This window comes from Nerophis lumbriciformis, linkage group LG03, assembly GCF_033978685.3.
Source record: "Nerophis lumbriciformis linkage group LG03, RoL_Nlum_v2.1, whole genome shotgun sequence".
Taxonomy (NCBI): domain Eukaryota; kingdom Metazoa; phylum Chordata; class Actinopteri; order Syngnathiformes; family Syngnathidae; genus Nerophis; species Nerophis lumbriciformis.
Genome location: NC_084550.2, coordinates 5,734,211 through 5,754,853, shown reverse-complemented (window position 1 = coordinate 5,754,853; position 20,643 = coordinate 5,734,211). Strand labels below are relative to the sequence as shown.

The following is a 20,643-nucleotide window of genomic DNA, read 5'->3' as shown; positions in this document are numbered from 1 at the left end:
ATCTTTGACAAGGTAGATCTTATAAACTGCTTTTGCTGCAGATTCTTAAAAACAGTCCATTGCTCTTGTCATAGAATTGATCTTTGGCCTATGATTTTGTGTAGCAGGTTTTTAAAAACAGCCAAGCGCTCCTGTTCTATAGAAGATCTTTGACAAAGTAGATCTTTAAAAGAGTGTTTTACAGAAGATTCCTAAAACAGTACAGTGTTCTTGTCATAAAGTAGATCTTTGATTTTTGTGAAAGATTACTAAAACCAGCCCAGCGCTCCTGTTATAGAGAAGATCTTTGACAAGGTAGATCTGTAAAACTGTTCCTATGAACAGCTCAGGATCTTTGTCTAGGTGGGTCTTATAGCCCTCTTGTCATATGGAGGATCTTTGACTGGGTAGAGCCTTAGAGAAACAGCACAGTGCTCCTGTCATATAAAAGATCTTTGAGCAATGTTTTGGCAGTCGCCACATGAGCTGTCCAGGCAGTTGTATAGCAACGTGTGCGCTCGGGGTCAAGGGTCAACGCATTGATTGTACCGGCGGTTGCCATGGCTCAGAGTGGATGATGGCGTCACCGTGGCAACCTGTCAACAAAGCCACCGTCACACTGCAGTGCAGGGATTGAACACGCGGCAGTTACGACTTCTCAAGTTGGGAGGAAGACGGCGCTGAGACGGAAGGAGACCACCACCTGCTGACCTCGGACTCCTTTTGCACTTTACTCACTTTTCCACTTGCTGAGGAAGCTTCTAGAAGGTGAGGTGGCACACACACTGTTGTGACTGCTGCCGGGCGGGAGAAAACCACGTCTCCACCAGTCCAGTCCTTCTTGGCGTCTCCTTCGCCCTGATGATGACCACAGGTGACATGCGTGGGCGGGGCCAGCCTCTGCCCCGCCCTCATGACCCTCTAGACCGAGGTGACGAAGACCAGGACTGTGAGGACCACCGACCTGATGGTGGCGTGCTAGACCGAGGTGACGAAGACCAGGACTGTGAGGACCACCGACCTGATGGTGGCGTGCTAGACAGAGGTGACGAAGACCAGGACTGTGAGGACCACCGACCTGATGGTGGCGTGCTAGATCGAGGTGACGAAGACCAGGACTGTGAGGACCGCCCTGATGGTGGCGTGCTAGACCGAGGTGATGAAGACCAGGACTGTGAGGACCCACCTGATAGTGGCGTGCTAGACCGAGGTGAAGAAGACCAGGACTGTAAGGATCGACCTGATGGTGGCATGCTAGACCGAGGTGAAGAAGACCAGGATTGTGAGAACCGCCGACCTGATGGTGGCGTGCTAGACCGAGGTGACGAAGACCAGGACTGTGAGGACCGCCCACCTGAAGGTGACATTAAAGAGGAATATTTGTCCCTTTATCTCATTCGTTATTTGTCTTATTCTGGTCTCATACCAACTCTCATTTCTCATGTGATGGCTTCTCTTGGCCCGCCTAGTCTCATCTCATGTGTTGCACCTTATGTCTCATAGCGCACCTCTTAGGTCTCATGTCTTGTTTAGTGTCTCATCCCTCAAATGCCACCCATCTCATGACACGTCTGACATCTCTTGTCTCATTCTTTAGTTCATGTCTCACCTGTTGTTTTATATCTCATGTCATAGTTTCTCATGCCAGATGTCACACATGTCTAGTCTTGTCTCATGTCTTCTATCATGTCTCACAACTCATGTTTTGCATCTCATGTCCCACTTCAAGTATGTGCTTCATGTCTTGTGATTCATGTCTCATCTGTTGTTTTATGTCTCATGTCATAGTTTCTCATGCCAGATGTCACACATGTCTAGTCATGTCTCACGTCTTGTCTCATGTCTCACAACTCGTGTTTTGCTTCTCATGTCCCACGTCAAATGTCTCATAGCTCATTTGTGCATCGTGTCTTGTGATTCGTGTTTCATCTGTTGTTTCGTGTCTCATGTCATAGTTTATCATGCCAGATGTCTCACACTATGTCTCATGTCTCACAACTCATGATTTGCATCTCATGTCCCACGTCAAATGTCTCATAGCTCATTTGTGCTTTGTGTCTTGTGATTTGTGTCTCATCTGTTGTTTTTGTGTCTCATGTCATAGTTTATCATGCCAGATGTCTCACACTATGTCTCATGTCTCACGACTCATGGTTTGCATCTCATGTCCCACGTCAAATGTCTCATAGCTCATATATTCATGTCTTGTGATTCATGTCTCATCTGTGGTTTTGTGTCTCATGTCATAGTTTCTCATGCCAGATGTCACACATGTCTAGCTATGTCTCACGTCTTCTATCATGTCTCACAACTCCTGTTTTGCATCTCATGTCCCACGTCAAACGTTGCATACCTCATTTGCACTTCATGTCTTGTGATTCATGTCTCATCTGTTGTTTTGTGTCTCATGTCATAGTTTATCATGCCAGATGTCACACATGTCTAGCCATGTCTCACGTCTTGTCTCATGTCTCACAACTCTTGTTTTGCTTCTCATGTCCCACTTCAAATGTCTCATAGCTCATTTGTGCTTCATGTCTTGTGTCTCCTTTCATTTTCTCATGTTATGCTACACGTGCCTCGCCTTGTCTCATGTCCCACGACTCATGTTTTGCATCTCATGTCCAACGTCTCATACCTCATTTGTGCTTCATGTCTTGTGATTCATGTCTCTTGTATTGCTTTATGTCTCATGCCAGATGTCACTCATGTCTCACGTCTTCTATCATGTCTCACAACTCATGTTTTGCATCCCATGCCCCACTTCAAATGTCTCATATCTCATTTGTGCTTCATGTCTTGTGTCTCCTTTCACTTTCTCATGCTACACATGCCTAGCTTTGGCTCATGTCTCACAACTCATGTTTTGTATCTCATGTCCCACGTCAAATGTCTCATATTTCATATATTCCGCTTTGTGTCTTGTGATTCGTGTCTCATCTGTTGTTTCGTGTCTCATGTCATAGTTTATCATGCCAGATGTCTCACACTATGTCTCATGTCTCACAACTCATGATTTGCATCTCATGTCCCACATCAAATGTCTCATACCTCATATATTCATGTCTTGTCATTCATGTCTCACCTGTTGTTTTGTGTCTCATGTCATAGTTTATCATGCCAGATGTCACACATGTCTAGTCATGTCTTCTATCATGTCTCACAACTCATGTTTTGCATCTCATGTCCCACTTCAAGTGTCTCATACCTCATATGTGCTTCATGTCTTGTGATTCATGTCTCATCTGTTGTTTTATGTCTCATGAAATAGATTATCATGCCAGATGTCACACATGTCTAGTCATGTCTCACGTCTTGTCTCATGTCTCACAACTCGTGTTTTGCTTCTCATGTCCCACGTCAAATGTCTCATAGCTCATTTGTGCTTTGTGTCTTGTGATTTGTGTCTCATCTGTTGTTTTTGTGTCTCATGTCATAGTTTCTCATGCCAGATGTCACACATGTCTAGTCATGTCTCACGTCTTGTCTCATGTCTCACAACTTGTGTTTTGCTTCTCATGTCCCACGTCAAATGTCTCATAGCTCATTTGTGCATCGTGTCTTGTGATTCGTGTTTCATCTGTTGTTTCGTGTCTCATGTCATAGTTTATCATGCCAGATGTCTCACACTATGTCTCATGTCTCACAACTCATGATTTGCATCTCATGTCCCACGTCAAATGTCTCATAGCTCATTTGTGCTTTGTGTCTTGTGATTTGTGTCTCATCTGTTGTTTTTGTGTCTCATGTCATAGTTTATCATGCCAGATGTCTCACACTATGTCTCATGTCTCACGACTCATGGTTTGCATCTCATGTCCCACGTCAAATGTCTCATAGCTCATATATTCATGTCTTGTGATTCATGTCTCATCTGTGGTTTTATGTCTCATGTCATAGTTTCTCATGCCAGATGTCACACATGTCTAGTCATGTCTCACGTCTTGTCTCGTGTCTCACAACTCGTGTTTTGCATCTCATGTCCAACGTCAAATGTCTCATACCTCATTTGCACTTCATGTCTTGTGATTCATGTCTCATCTGTTATTTTGTGTCTCATGTCATAGTTTATCATGCCAGATGTCACACATGTCTAGTCATGTCTCACGTCTTGTCTCATGTCCCACGACTCATGTTTTGCATCTCATGTCCCACATCAAATGTCTCATACCTCATTTGTGCTTCACGTCTTGTGATTCATGTCCCTTTTATTGCTTAATGTCTCATGTCATAGATTCTCATGCCAGATTTTACACGTCTAGTCATGTCTCACGTCTTGTCTCATGTCTCACAACTCGTGTTTTGCATCTAATGTCCCACGTCAAATGTCTCATACCTCATATATTCTGCTTCATGTCTTGTGATTCATGTCTCATGTATTGCTTTATGTCTCATGTCATAGTTTTCTCATGCCAGATGTCACACATGTCTAGTCATGTCTCAAGTCTCATCTCACAACTCATGTCCCACGTCAAGTGTCTCATACCTCATTTGTGCTTCACGTCTTGTGATTCATGTCTCTTTTATTGCTTAATGTCTCATGTCATAGTTTCTCATGCCAGATGTCACACATGTCTCACATGTTGTCTCATGTCTTACAACTCGTGTTTTGCATCTCATGTCCCACTTCAAATGTCTCATACCTCATTTGTGCTTCACGTCTTGTGATTCATGTCTCTTTTATTGCTTAATGTCTCATGTCATAGTTTCTCATGCCAGATGTCACACATGTCTCACATGTTGTCTCATGTCTTACAACTCGTGTTTTGCATCTCATGTCCCACTTCAAATGTCTCATACCTCATTTGTGCTTCATGTCTTGTGTCTCCTTTCACTTTCTCGTGTTATGTTACACGTGCCTCGCCTTGTCTCATGTCTCACAACTCACGTTTTGCACCTCATGTCCCACGTCAAATGTCTCATATCTCATATATTCCGCTTCGTGTCTTGTGATTCGTGTCTCATCTGTTGTTTCGTGTCTCATGTCATAGTTTATCATGCCAGATGTCTCACATCATGTCTCATATCTCACAACTCGTGTTTTGCATCTCATGTCCCGCTTCAAACGTCTCATACCTCATTTGCACTTTGTGTCTTGTGATTCATGTCTCATCTGTTGTTTCGTGTCTCATATCATAGTGTATCATGTCCAAAATGTACACTTGTATAGCTATGTCTCATGTCTCACAACTCATGATTTGTATCTCATGTCCAACGTCAAATGTCTCATATCTCATATATTCCACTTCATGTCTTGTGATTCATGTCTCATCTGTTGTTTCGTGTCTCATATCATAGTTTATCATGTCCAAAATGTACACTTGTATAGCTATGTCTCATGTCTCACAACTCATGATTTGCATCTCATGTCTCACGTCCAATGTCTCATACCTCATTTGCGCTTCATGTCTTGTGATTCATATCTCATTTGTTGTTTTATATCTCATGTCATAGTTTATCATGCCAGATGTCACAAATGTCTAGTCATGTCTCACGTCTTGTCTCATGTCTCGCGACTCATGTTTTGCATCTCATGTCCCACTTCAAATGTCTCATACCTCATTTGTGCTTCATGTCTCATCTGTTGTTTTGTGTCCCGTGTCATAGTTTCTCATGCCAGATGTCACACATGTCTCACATGTTGTCTCATGTCTCACAACTCGTGTTTTGCGTCTCATGTCCCACTTCAAATGTCTCATATCTCATTTGCGCTTCATGTCTTGTGATTCATGTCTCATCTGTTGTTTTGTGTCTCATGTCATAGTTTATCATGTCCAAAATCTACACATGCATAGCTGTGTCTTACGTCTTGTCTCATGTCTCACAACTCATGATTTGTATCTCATGTCCCACATCAAATGTCTCATATCTCATTTGCACTTCATGTCTTGTCATTCATGTCTCATCTGTTGTTTTATATCTCATGTCATAGTTTCTCATGCCAGATGTCACAAACATCTAGCCATGTCTCACGTCTTCTATCATGTCTCACAACTCATGTTTCGCATCTCATGTCCCGCTTCAAATGTCTCATACCTCATTTTTGCTTAATGTCTCATCTGTTGTTTTGTGTCCCGTGTCATAGTTTCTCATGCCAGATGTCACACATGTCTCACATGTTGTCTCATGTCTCACAACTTGTGTTTTGTATCTCATGTCCCATGTCAAATATCTCATATTTCATATATTCTGCTTCATGTCTTGTGATTCATGTCTCTTTTATTGCTTAATGTCTCATGTCATAGTTTCTCATGCCAGATGTCACACATGTCTAGTCATGTCTCACGTCTTGTCTCTTGTCTCACAACTCATGTTTTGCATCTCATGCCCCACTTCAAATGTCTCATATCTCATTTGTGCTTCATGTCTTGTGTCTCCTTTCACTTTCTCATGTTACACGTGCCTAGCTTTGTCTCATGTCTCACAACTCATGTTTTGTATCTCATGTCCCTCGTCCAATGTCTCATACCTCATATATTCATGTCTTGTGATTCATGTCTCATCTGTGGTTTTGTGTCTCATGTCATAGTTTCTCATGCCAGATGTCACACATGTCTAGCTACGTCTCACGTCTTCTATCATGTCTCACAACTCGTGTTTTGCATCTCATGTCCCACTTCAAACGTTTCATACCTCATTTGCACTTCATATCTTGTGATTCATGTCTCATCTGTTGTTTTATATCTCATGTCATAATTTATCATGCCAGATGTCACACATGTCTAGTCATGTCTCACGTCTTCTATCATGTCTCACAACTCTTGTTTTGCTTCTCATGTCCCACGTCAAATGTCTCATACCTCATATATTCTGCTTCATGTCTTGTGATTCATGTCTCATGTCATAGTTTTCTCATGCCAGATGTCACACATGTCTAGTCATGTCTCACGTCTTGTCTCATGTCTCACAACTCGTGTTTTGCATCTCATGTCCCACGTCAAATGTCTCATACCTCATATATTCTGCTTCATGTCTTGTGATTCATGTCTCATGTATTGCTTTATGTCTCATGTCATAGTTTTCTCATGCCAGATGTCACACATGTCTAGTCATGTCTCAAGTCTCATCTCACAACTCATGTCCCACGTCAAGTGTCTCATACCTCATTTGTGCTTCACGTCTTGTGATTCATGTCTCTTTTATTGCTTAATGTCTCATGTCATAGTTTCTCATGCCAGATGTCACACATGTCTCACATGTTGTCTCATGTCTTACAACTCGTGTTTTGCATCTCATGTCCCACTTCAAATGTCTCATACCTCATTTGTGCTTCATGTCTTGTGTCTCCTTTCACTTTCTCGTGTTATGTTACACGTGCCTCGCCTTGTCTCATGTCTCACAACTCACGTTTTGCACCTCATGTCCCACGACAAATGTCTCATATCTCATATATTCCGCTTCGTGTCTTGTGATTCGTGTCTCATCTGTTGTTTCGTGTCTCATGTCATAGTTTATCATGCCAGATGTCTCACATTATGTCTCATATCTCACAACTCGTGTTTTGCATCTCATGTCCCACTTCAAACGTCTCATACCTCATTTGCACTTCATGTCTTGTGATTCATGTCTCATCTGTTGTTTCGTGTCTCATGTCATAGTGTATCATGTCCAAAATGTACACTTGTATACCTACTGTATGTCTCATGTCTCACAACTCATGATTTGTATCTCATGTCCCACGTCAAATGTCTCATAGTTCATATATTCCACTTCATGTCTTGTGATTCATGTCTCATCTGTTGTTTCGTGTCTCATGTCATAGTGTATCATGTCCAAAATGTACACTTGTATAGCTATGTCTCATGTCTCACAACTCATGATTTGCATCTCATGTCTCACGTCCAATGTCTCATACCTCATGTGCGCTTCATGTCTTGTGATTCATGTCTCATCTGTTGTTTTATATCTCATGTCATAGTTTCTCATGCCAGATGTCACATATGTCTAGCCATGTCTCACGTCTTGTCTCATGTCTCACAACTCGTGTTTTGCATCTCATGTCCCACTTCAAATGTCTCATACCTCATTTTTGCTTCATGTCTCATCTGTTGTTTTGTGTCCCGTGTCATAGTTTCTCATGCCAGATGTCACACATGTCTCACATGTTGTCTCATATCTCACAACTCGTGTTTTGTATCTCATGTCCCACGTCAAATGTCTCATACCTCATGTGCGCTTCATGTCTTGTGATTCATGTCTCATCTGTTGTTTCGTGTCTCATGTCATAGTTTCTCATGTCCAAAATCTACACATGTATAGCTGTGTCTTACGTCTTGTCTTTGTCTCACAACTCATGATTTGTATCTCATGTCCCACATCAAATGTCTCATACCTCATTTGCACTTCATGTCTTGTCATTTATGTCTCATCTGTTGTTTTGTGTCTCATGTCATAGTTTATCATGCCAGATGTCACAAACATTTAGGCATGTCTCACGTCTTCTATCATGTCTCACAACTCATGTTTTGCATCTCATGTCCCGCTTCAAATGTCTCATACCTCATTTTTGCTTCATGTCTCATCTGTTGTTTTGTGTCCCGTGTCATAGTTTCTCATGCCAGATGTCACACATGTCTCACATGTTGTCTCATGTCTCACAACTTGTGTTTTGTATCTCATGTCCCATGTCAAATATCTCATATTTCATATATTCTGCTTCATGTCTTGTGATTCATGTCTCTTTTATTGCTTAATGTCTCATGTCATAGTTTCTCATGCCAGATGTCACACATGTCTAGTCATGTCTCACGTCTTGTCTCTTGTCTCACAACTCATGTTTTGCATCTCATGCCCCACTTCAAATGTCTCATATCTCATTTGGGCTTCATGTCTTGTGTCTCCTTTCACTTTCTCATGTTACACGTGCCTAGCTTTGTCTCATGTCTCACAACTCATGTTTTGTATCTCATGTCCCACGTCCAATGTCTCATATCTCATATATTCTGCTTCATGTCTTGTGATTCATGTCTCATGTATTGCTTTGTATCTCATGTCATAGTTTCTCATGCCAGATGTCACACATGTCTAGTCATGTCTCACGTCTCTTGTCTCATACCTCATTTGTGCTTCACGTCTTGTGATTCATGTCTCTTTTATTGCTTGATGTCTCATGTCATAGTTTCTCATGCCAGATGTCACACATGTCTCACATGTTGTCTCATGTCTCACAACTCTTGTTTTGCATCTCATGTCCCACTTCAAATGTCTCATACCTCATTTGTGCTTCATGTCTTGTGTCTCCTTTCACTTTATCATGTTACACGTGCCTAGCCCTGTCTCGTGTCCCACAACTCATGTTTTGCATCGCATGTCCAACGTCTCATACCTCATTTGTGCTTCACGTCTTGTGATTCATGTCTCATCTGTTGTTTTATATCTCATGTCATAGTTTATCATGCCAGATGTCACATATGTCTCACGTCTTGTCTCATGTCTCGCGACTCATGTTTTGCATCTCATGTCCCGCTTCAAATGTCTCATACCTCATTTTTGCTTCATGTCTCATCTGTTGTTTTGTGTCCCGTGTCATAGTTTCTCATGCCGGATGTCACACATGTCTCACATGTTGTCTCATGTCTCACAACTTGTGTTTTGTATCTCATGTCCCATGTCAAATATCTCATATTTCATATATTCTGCTTCATGTCTTGTGATTCATGTCTCTTTTATTGCTTAATGTCTCATGTCATAGTTTCTCATGCCAGATGTCACACATGTCTAGTCATGTCTCACGTCTTGTCTCTTGTCTCACAACTCATGTTTTGCATCTCATGCCCCACTTCAAATGTCTCATATCTCATTTGTGCTTCATGTCTTGTGTCTCCTTTCACTTTCTCATGTTACACGTGCCTAGCTTTGTCTCATGTCTCACAACTCATGTTTTGTATCTCATGTCCCACATCCAATGTCTCATACCTCATATATTCATGTCTTGTGATTCATGTCTCATCTGTGGTTTTGTGTCTCATGTCATAGTTTCTCTTATCCAATGTCACACATGTCTAGCCATGTCTCACGTCTTGTCTCATGTCTCACAACTCGTGTTTTGCATCTCATGTCCAACGTCAAATGTCTCATATCTCATGTGCGCTTCATGTCTTGTGGTTCATGTCTCATCTGTTGTTTTATATCTCATGTCATAGTTTATCATGCCAGATGTCACATATGTCTAGCCATGTCTCACGTCTTGTCTCATGTCTCACAACTCGTGTTTTGCATCTCATGTCCAACGTCAAACGTCTCATACCTCATTTGCACTTCATGTCTTGTGAGTCATGTCTCATCTGTTGTTTTGTGTCTCATGTCATAGTTTATCATGCCAGATGTCACACATGTCTAGTCATGTCTTCTATCATGTCTCACAACTCTTGTTTTGCTTCTCATGTCCCACTTCAAATGTCTCATAGCTCATTTGTGCTTGATGTCTCATCTGTTGTTTTGTGTCCCGTGTCATAGTTTCTCATGCCAGATGTCTCACATGTTGTCTCATGTCTCACAACTCGTGTTTGCATCTCATGTGCCAGGTCTCATCTATTTTTTGTGGTTTATCATGTGGTATTTGTCTCATGTCTCGGAGCGTTCACATCAATTTGGACAATTTGTTTTGTTAATTTATTTTGAAAGAACTCAACGCAAAATGGACATGAACACTTTTTTTTGCAGACACACAACCCAAAAGAATGAATGATAAGTCTCATGTCTCACGTCTCATACCTCATGTTGTATCTTGTGCCTAGCTGCTTATGTCACATGTCTCGTCCTGTTTTTTTTGTTGGTGTCTCTTGTTCCATGTTGTTTTATCCCATGTCCCGCATCTCACGGCTCGTCTCACGTCTCACACCTTGGACATGTGTCTCATGTCTTATATCTCCTATCTCATGTCTCATTCTGTGGCAGACGAGAAGGCGTCTTCTGAGTGGTCCCGGCGGACGCGCTACACGGAGGCATGCAAGCGCTTCAAGGTGGTCCCGGTCTCCTATGTCGTGCAGCACTTGCAGGAAGACCGCTTGTCCTTGGCGCACCGTGGACTTGGACCTCAGGTGGGCTACTGCATGGTCTCAGGACCGGTTTAAAAGTGCTAAAGTCGGCGTATTTCAGGGTTCTTTTGGTGAATTTCCCACATGAGCAATTACCCGGATCATGTTTTGTTTAGTTAAAGACTCCCTTAGTTCTGTTTCAGCACTACTGGGTTTGGGTTTTCTTGGTTGCCATGGGTGCTGATTATTTTCACCTGCCTTTGATTAGTGTTCAGGACACTCACCTGCACCCGGGCACTAATAAGGGAGTTATTACTACAAAGTAGATCTTTAAAAGAGTGTTTTACAGAAGATTCCTAAAAACAGCACTGTGTTCTTGTCATAAAGTACATCTTTGACTTGTGATTTTTGTGAAAGATTACTAAAACCAGCCCAGCGCTCCTGTTATATAAAAGATCTTTGACAAGGTAGATCTTAAAAACTGCTTTTGCTGCAGATTCTTAAAAACAGTACATTCCTCTTGTCATAGAATTGATCTTTGGCCTATGATTTTGTGTAGCAGATTTTTAAAAACAGCCAAGCGCTCCTGTTCTATAGAAGATCGTTGACAAAGTAGATTTTTAAAAGAGTTTTTTACAAAAGATTCCTAAAAACAGTACAGTGTTCTTGTTATAAAGTACATCTTTGACTTGTGATTTTTGTGAAAGATTAATAAAAACAGCCCGGATCATGTTTTGTTTGGTTAAAGACTCCTTTAGTTCTGTTTCAGCACCACTGGGTTTGTGTTTTTCTTGGTTGCCATGGGTGCTGATTATTTTCACCTGCCTCTGATTAGTGTTCGGGACACACTCAATCTGGCTGTCTTGTTTGCGCTTTGGTTCAATGCTAAGTTTTCCCGTTAGCTATTTCCTTAGCTTCCCGTGCAATCGGTACGCTTTTCTGTATTTTGCCAGATTTATGAAAAATAAATCATTATCTTACCTGTACGGAGCCCCTAAAGGGACATGGGGGAAAAAAATGTTAAATAATTTTTATTTTATTTTTATTTTTTTTAGACATGTGCGCACGAGAAACTATCTCATGCGCACGAGAAACTTTTTATAAAGTTAAATTAAATTGAATTTAAAAAAAATTAAAAAATTAAATAATTTTTATTTTTTATTTTTAGACAATTATCTCGCACGAGATACATGTCTAAAAAAAAATATTTTTTTTTTTTAATCATTTTCTTTTGCTCTTTTGCACACAAGATAGTTTCTCGTGCGCAACAGATACATACATGTCTAAAAATAATAATAATAATAATAATTTAAATCTATTATTATTATTTTTTTTTTAGACGTGCACACCAGAAACTTTCTGGTGCGCACGAGATACATGTCTAAAAAAAATAAAATAAAAAAATATTATAAATTATTATTATTATTATTTTATTTTATTATTATTTTTAAGACATGTATCTCGTGCGCATCAGAAAGTTTCTGGTGCGCACAAGAAAAGTATTAAAAATAAAAAAATAAAAATTTTTAGACGTGTGCACGAGCAACTATCTCATGCGCATGAGAAACTTTTTATAAAGTTAAATTAAATTGAATTAAAAAAATTAAAAAATTAAATAATTTTTATTTTTTATTTTTAGACAATTATCTCGCACGAGATACATGTCTAAAAAAAAAATATTTTTTTTTTTAAATGATTTTCTTTTGCTCTTTTGTGCACAAGATAGTTTCTCGTGCGCAACAGATACATACATGTCTAAAAAAAAAAATAATAATAATAATTTAAATGTATTATTATTATTATTTTTTTTTTTAGACGTGCGCACCAGAAAGTTTTTGGTGCGCATGAGATACATGTCTAAAAAAAAAAAAAAAAAAAAAAAAATTATAAATTATTATTATTATTATTTTATTTTATTATTATTTTTAAGACATGTATCTCGTGCGCACCAGAAAGTTTCTGGTGCGCACGTCTAAAAAAAAAAAAATAATTACATTTTTTTTTTTTTTTTTTTTTTTTTTAGACATGTATCTCTTGCGCATGAGAAACTATCTTGTGCGCACAAGAAAAGTATTAAAAATAAAAATACTTTTTTTTTTAGACATGTGCGCACGAGAAATTATCTCATGCGCACGAGAAACTTTTTATAAAGTTAAATTAAATTGAATTAAAAAAATTAAAAAATGTAATTATTTTTATTTTTTATTTTTAGACAATTATCTCGCACGAGATACATGTCTAAAAAAAATAATAATAATTTAAATTTATTATTTTTTTTTTTTTTTTAGACGTGCGCACCAGAAACTTTCTGGTGCGCACGAGATACATGTCTAAAATAAAATTTAAAAAAATAAAAATATTATAAATTATTATTATTATTATTTTATTTTATTATTATTTTTAAGACATGTGTCTCGTGCGCACCAGAAAGTTTCTGGTGCGCACCAGAAAGTTTCTGGTGCGCACGTCTAAAAAAAAAAAAATAATAATTAATTATTTTATTTATTTTTTTTTTTTTAGACATGTATCTCTTGCGCACGAGAAACTATCTTGTGCGCACAAGAAAAGTATTAAAAATTAAAAAAAAAAAAATTTTTAGACATGTGCGCACGAGAAACTATCTCATGCGCACGAGAAACTTTTTATAAAGTTAAATTAAATTGAATTAAAAAAAAATGTAAAATGTAATAATTTTTATTTTTTATTTTTAGACAATTATCTCACACGAGATACATGTCTAAAAAAATATATATATATTTTTTTTAAATAATTTTCTTTTGCTCTTTTGCACACAAGATAGTTTCTCGTGCGCAACAGATACATACACGTCTAAAAATAATAATAATAATAATAATAATAATAATTTATTTATTTAATTTTTTTTTTAGACGTGCGCACCAGAAAGTTTCTGGTGCGCACGTCTAAAAAATAATAATAATAATAAAATTTTTATATATATATATATTTTTTTTTTTAGACATGTATCTCTTGCGCATGAGAAACTATCTTGTGCGCACAAGAAAAGTATTAAACATAAAAATAAAAACATTTTTAGACATGTGCGCACGAGAAACTATCTCATGCGCACGAGAAACTTTTTATAAAGTTAAATTAAATTGAATTAAAAACAATAAAAAATGTAATAATTTTTATTTTTTATTTTTAGACTATCTCGCACGAGATACATGTCTAAAAAAAATATATATTTTTTATTTAAATTATTTTTTTTTGCTCTTTTGCGCACAAGATAGTTTTTTTTTTTTTAGACATGCGCACCAGAAACTTTCTGGTGCGCACGAGATACATGTCTAAAAAAAATAAAATTAAAAAAAATTATAATATATTATTATTATTTTTTTTTTTTTTTTTTTTTTTCAAGACATGTATCTCGTGCGCACCAGAAAGTTTCTGGTGCGTACGTCTAAAAAAAAAATAATAATAATAATTTTTTTATTTTTTTTATTTTTTATTTTTTATAGAAATGTATCTCTTGCACACAAGAAAAGTATTAAAAATATATATATATTTTTTTTAGACATGTATCTCTTGGCAAAATAAACTTTCTTGTGCACATTAGATAATTGTCTAAAAAAAGATTTTTAAAAATTATTTAATTTTTAAAAAATTTTTATAACTTTATAAAAAGTTTCTCGTGCGCACGAGATACATGTCTAAAAAAATAAATAAATTTAAAAAAAAAAATTATTTAAAACAAAATTCGCCTATGTCCCTTTGGAGACGCCGTATACCTGAACCCTGCCTCCGGAGTTCCATCTACATCTTGGGGAAACGATCCGCCAATAACATGCGACCCAACCGTAACACGCTTTCCCAAACGGTCTTCCCGTATTCTAGTTAGCTTGTTAACGTCACGTTTGTTGACGTGAGGAAACATTTGCTTATTTTTCCACTTTAAAATGCTGAACGAGAACTGGAAATTGGTGTTATCTGACCCGAGTGCAGACTTAGTGGCTCATTAATTCCAAGTCACATCCCCGCCAGGAGGAGAGAACGTGTTAAAGCCTCTCATTCCAGCAGATCATGAATGTCCATAACTTGACAGCCCGCTACATGCTAACTGCACGCTAACATCTGCTAGCCTCCGCTGACTGGAATTAGGTTTGGTGCAGCAAGAGGAAGACATTACCTTGTTGTTGTTGTTGTTGTTTAACTTCCTGTTTGGATTCAGACATGTCCAACCGTAGACATCTTATAAGTAGACGCAGCATGCGTCTGCTGCCTACTGGCGCTGACGAGATGCGGAGCCGCCATCTTGGAGTGGTGATCAGTGCAATTAACTTGGCAGAAGCAACCTCACTGAATACCACTGATTTTCACATGCTTTTTTTGTCATACGTGTAGCTATGATAAAGGACACATGTTTTATTATTCATAGTTTGCTTAACAGTAATAGAATATTCTTATATGCTATAAGTGAGCAGACGTCCCAGATCAAAACTGGGATTATAATCCCAGAGAAGGGGGAAAAAATGGTCAGCTATTTTTAAGTTCAAGAAACAATATGATTAGGTTATATAAACATGCATATATTCTACATAAACAATGTATGAATACATTAGATATCTATATATCTTATAGGCTGTATCTCTGTTGCTGCTGTCTTGTGTCAAGATCTGTGGTCTAAATCATGTTTTGTTTAGTTATGTTCTGTTACTTTTGGACTCCAATTAGTTCCTGTTTTTGTGCACCCTTGTTTGTTTTAGTTTCCATGACGACCGATTCGTTTCACCTGTCTCATGTGTTTGACTCACGCACCTGCTTTAATCAGAGACTATTATTTAAGCCTGTTTTGCCAGTTAGTCGTCCTGGCGACATTACTCTGTATTTGCTCTGTCCATGCCATAGTTCTTGATGATCTGTTCATGCTCTGTTCTGACTTTTCTTGCCATAGTCATGCTGTTCGATTCATGCCGTGTCCAGCAAGTCTTTTTGTTTCATGTCCATAGTTCTTGCTATTTGTTTCAAGCCACAGTTTAGTGAGTTTTTTCATGTTTTTAGTTTCATGTTTTTAGTTTCATGGTTCATGTCCATAGTTTATGCTAAGTCTTAGCTTTTGTTTCCTGCGTTAAGCTTGCCTTCGCCTTGTGCGCCTTTTTGTTTTGTACTTCGTTGAGTTTTTGAGTAGAGATTAAAATATGTTCCTACCTTCAAGCCTTGTCCGGTTTAGTCCGTTTGCATCCCGGGAGAACAAATCTTGCAGCAAGCTGCGTAAAAATCCACGTCTTGACATTTTGACATGTTTTTTGATATTTTGTATTACATTCTTCCCTTAAATTATAATGTTTACAGTGATTGTTTTATATGTATTTTTGATGTATGTCGCTTTGGATAAAAGCGTCTGCCAAATACTTAAAACATAAACCACCAATCTGTTTCACTGGATTCAGAATAAAACCACATTCTGGCTTACCCAACAATGTTAGTATTTGAATATTGTTACTTGAAGACTTATTCCTGGTTACAATTATACTGTTAAGAAAGTATTGTCTTATACTTTGCCTAAAATGAGAATGCATCATAATCAGGGGCGGCTGGTGAATTTTGTTTTAGGTGGGGCTGAAAGTTTGTAAACCAAACCCCTGTAGGGGGGTTCATCCTCCCCCAGATGATTTATTTGTGATTTTCACATACAAATGAAGCATTCTGGTGCATTCTGACAAAATAATGAAGACAAAATAGAACATTTCATAGGTTTGCAGAGAACTATATACAATAATACGGTATAGCCACTGTCCATCTGATTGTCTAGTTAGCTAACATATATTACCCCCCCTTCACAATCTGGACTGTGGTCCTAACTTTTACCCCTGTTGGTTTTTACAATCTTTATCTTCGTCATGTATTTCAACTTTATGTTGTTCTATTATGGTCATACTCTTGTTTGCTAGAGGCTACGATTTCAGTACTATTGAAGATCTTTGTTACGTGTGGGTCGCAGCTTACTGCGAGGTTCGTTCTCCCCGGATGCAAACGGACGACTCCGGACAGGACTTGCAGGTAGGAACATGATTTAATCTTGAAAAAAGACTTAAAGAGGTACAAAACAGAAAACAACCGACGGAACAAGGTGCCGATAGCACTTGAAGCTAGATACTGCATGTGTGATGGTATGGGGGTGCATTAGTGCCCAAGGCATGGGTACCTTACACATCTGTGAAGGCACCATTAATGCTGAAAGGTACATACAGGTTTTGGAACAACATATGCTGCCATCTAAGCGCCGTCTTTTTCAAGACAATGCCAAGCCACATTCAGCACGTGTTACAACAGCGTGGCTTTGTAAAAAAAAGAATGCGGGTACTTTCCTGGTCCGCCTGCAGTCCAGACCTGTCTCCCATCGAAAATGTGTGGCGCATTATGAAGCGTAAAATACGACAGCGGAGTTGAACGACTGAAGCTCGACATAAAACAAGAATGAGAAAGAATTCCACTTTCAAAGCTTCAACAATTAGTTTCCTCAGTTCCCAATCGTTTATTGAGTGTTGTTAAAACGAAAGGCCATGTAACACAGTGGTGAACATGCCCTTTCCCAACTACTTAGGCATGTGTTGCAGCCATGAAATTCTAAGTTAATTATTATTTGCAAAAAGAAAATTAAGTTTATGAGTTTGAACGTCAAATATGTTGTCTTTGTAGTGCATTCAATTGAATATGAGTTGTAAATGAAATCATTGTATTCCGCTTATATTTACATCGAACACAATTTCCCAACTCATATGGAAACGGGGTTTGTACATCTATATGATGTATCATGTTTCCCCTCTTATGTCTCATGTCTCGCCTCTCATGTGTACTGTTTTATATGCAGAGGTGGGTAGTAACGCGCTACATTTACTCCGTTACATCTACTTGAGTAACTTTTGGGATAAATTGTACTTCTAAGAGTAGTTTTAATGCAACATACTTTTACTTTTACTTGAGTATATTTATAGAGAAGAAACGCTACTTTTACTCCGCTACTTTTATCTACATTCAGCTCGCTACTCGCTACTAATTTTTATCGATCTGTTAATGCACGCTTTGTTTGTTTTGGTTTGTCAGACAGACCTTCATAGTGCCTGCGTTTCAACAAATACAGTCACTGGTGACGTTCACTCCGTTCCACCAATCAGATGCAGTCACTGGTGACGTTGGACCAATCAAACAGAGCCAGGCGGTCACATGACCTGACTTAAACAAGTTGAAAAACTTATTGGGGTGTTACCATTTAGTGGTCAATTGTACGGAATATGTACTGTACTGTGCAATCTACTAATACAAGTTCCAATCAATCAATCAAAAGTGTGAAGGAAAAAAGACATTTTTTTTATTTCAACCGTACATCCCGTCAAAAGCCTAAAGACTGACTGCACAGTTCCTGTCTTCACAATAAAAGTGCCGCTCCATCGCGCATGCACTTTCAAAATAAGAGTCTCCGAAAGCCAGCGCAAACAAGCTAGCAAGCTACGGAGTTTTCCGCCAATGTATTTCTTGTAAAGTGTATAAAAACGAATATGGAAGCTGGACATATAAGATGCCATAAACCAACCACTTTCATGTGGTATTAGACAGAAAGGAGGAACTTTTTTTCTCCTCCATTTGAAAACGTGGACGTTTGTCATCACTACTGTCTGATTACAATCAATGCAAGTCATCAGAATCAGGTAATACACCAACTTATATTCTTGTCTTCATGAAAGAAAGGAATCTATATGTGTTAAACATGCATGTATATTCATTAAAACACCTTTAACATGTAAACAAAAACGGCAAAAAAAATATATATAAATTATATACTGTATATATCAATGTATGTATATATATATATATATATATATGTGTGTGTGTGTGTGTGTGTATATATATATATATATGTATATATGTGTGTGTGTGTATGTATATATATATATATATATATATATATATATATATATATATATGATGTGTGTGTGTATGTTACTCATCAGTTACTCAGTACTTGAGTAGTTTTTTTACAACATACTTTTTACTTTTACTCAAGTAAATATTTGGGTGACTACTCCTTACTTTTACTTGAGTAATAAATCTCTAAAGTAACAGTACTCTTACTTGAGTACAATTTCTGGCTACTCTACCCACCTCTGTTTATATGTGGCTTGTGTCTCACCTTTTATGTCTTATACCTATCTTATGGCTCATGTCTAACCTCTTATGTCTCGTGTCTTTTAATATGTCTTATATCGCACCTTTTATGTCTTATGTCTGTCTCGTGTCTTATATCTACTTAACGTATGATGTCTCACCTTTTATCTATCTTACGTATCGTGTTTCCCCTCTTCTGTGTCATGCCTCACTTCTTATGTCTTATATCTGCCTTATGTCTCATGTCTCGCCTGGTATGTTTTCTATCCGTCTTATGTCTCACCCCGTATGTCTTATATCTATCTGCCTTGTGTCATTAACTGGTGTCGTGGACGGTGTACCTAATGTTTAGTCCCGTGTGTGCGCGGGCGGACTTGTCTCTTGGCAAGTCGTGTCCTTGGAGACGCTGTCCTGTGATCAATCAGGTTTTGGACGTGTGCAGCTGTCAGTCATGCTGCTGTGTTAAAAAAAAAAAAAAAAGAAAAAAGAAGTTGTCCAATCTTCTTCTCCTACAAAATATCTTTTTCACGTTGACTCTGTGACCTGCGACGCCTGCACTTAAATGTCCCAAAAGAAGAAGAAAAAAAAAGACCCAAATCGTCTCGCCTCGCTGGACACGTTCTTATCGTTACGCCGAAGAAGGACGCTGATGATGCTGATGATGTTTGTAGGGCGCCAAAGCGCTGGCGGTCGCCCTGGCAACCAACACTTCAATCCTCAGCCTCAACCTGCGAGATAATGGCTTGGAGGGAACGGGAGGAGCGGCCGTCGCCGACGTGCTGAAGGAGAATTGTCACATTACAGGTGCTCGTCTCCGTCTCACACACACACACACACACACACACACACACGCACACACACACACACACACATTGTTGTGGTAAATGTCAGTCTCCACATTAAACTACAGACAAAATGTCCACAAGTATTTGGACAGTCAAAAGTGAGTTTTCCATGAATTTTGTCCAAATACTTTTGTGCCTAAAAAAACATCATTACTTAAATATTCTCATCCGTCTCATGCCGTCTTACGTCTCACATCTTAAATGTCTTACATCTCATGCCTTGTCTCAGGGTCTTAGCTTTTGTTTTGTTTGTTATCTCATGTCTCATGCTTCATGTTTCAAGTCTCATCTCATGAGTGTATTTTGTCTTATGTCTTAGGTGTGGACTCGAGTCACATGACTTGGACTCGAGTCAGACTCGAGTCATGAATTTGATGACTTTAGACTCGACTTGACAAAATGTAAAAAGACTTGCAACTCGACTTAGACTTTAACATCAATGACTTGTGACTTCACTTGGACTTGAGCCTTTTGAATTGACATGACTTGACATGACTTGCTACTTTCCCCAAAACCCAAAGATGAAAAAGTTATTCGGGAGCGCTCCGTATTTTTCATTGTGTACTTGTCTATCAGCGTTGCGTGTGTCAGCTGGTGTGCTCTCAGTACAACAGCCAATCAAATTAGATCTGCTTTGTTTTCATCACACAGCATTCATCCAATCAAATTGCAGGACAACCAACGAAGAAGACATGTCCAAACCACACGCCAGTGAACAAAAA

At 38.5% G+C, this 20,643-nt stretch overlaps 1 protein-coding gene across 1 annotated transcript in view; it reads left to right on the top strand.

Annotated features, from left to right (window-relative positions):
• Positions 1-840: 840 nt before the first annotated feature.
• The window catches only part of LOC133575011 (uncharacterized), a 60,943-nt gene continuing 41,140 nt past the window's right edge, over positions 841-20,643 (top strand). The window contains exons 1-3 of the mRNA XM_061927464.1: positions 841-1,339; positions 10,876-11,018; positions 19,748-19,880. Of these exons, the coding sequence (XP_061783448.1) occupies positions 841-1,339; positions 10,876-11,018; positions 19,748-19,880 (775 nt within the window). The remainder of the gene's footprint in view (positions 1,340-10,875; positions 11,019-19,747; positions 19,881-20,643) is intronic.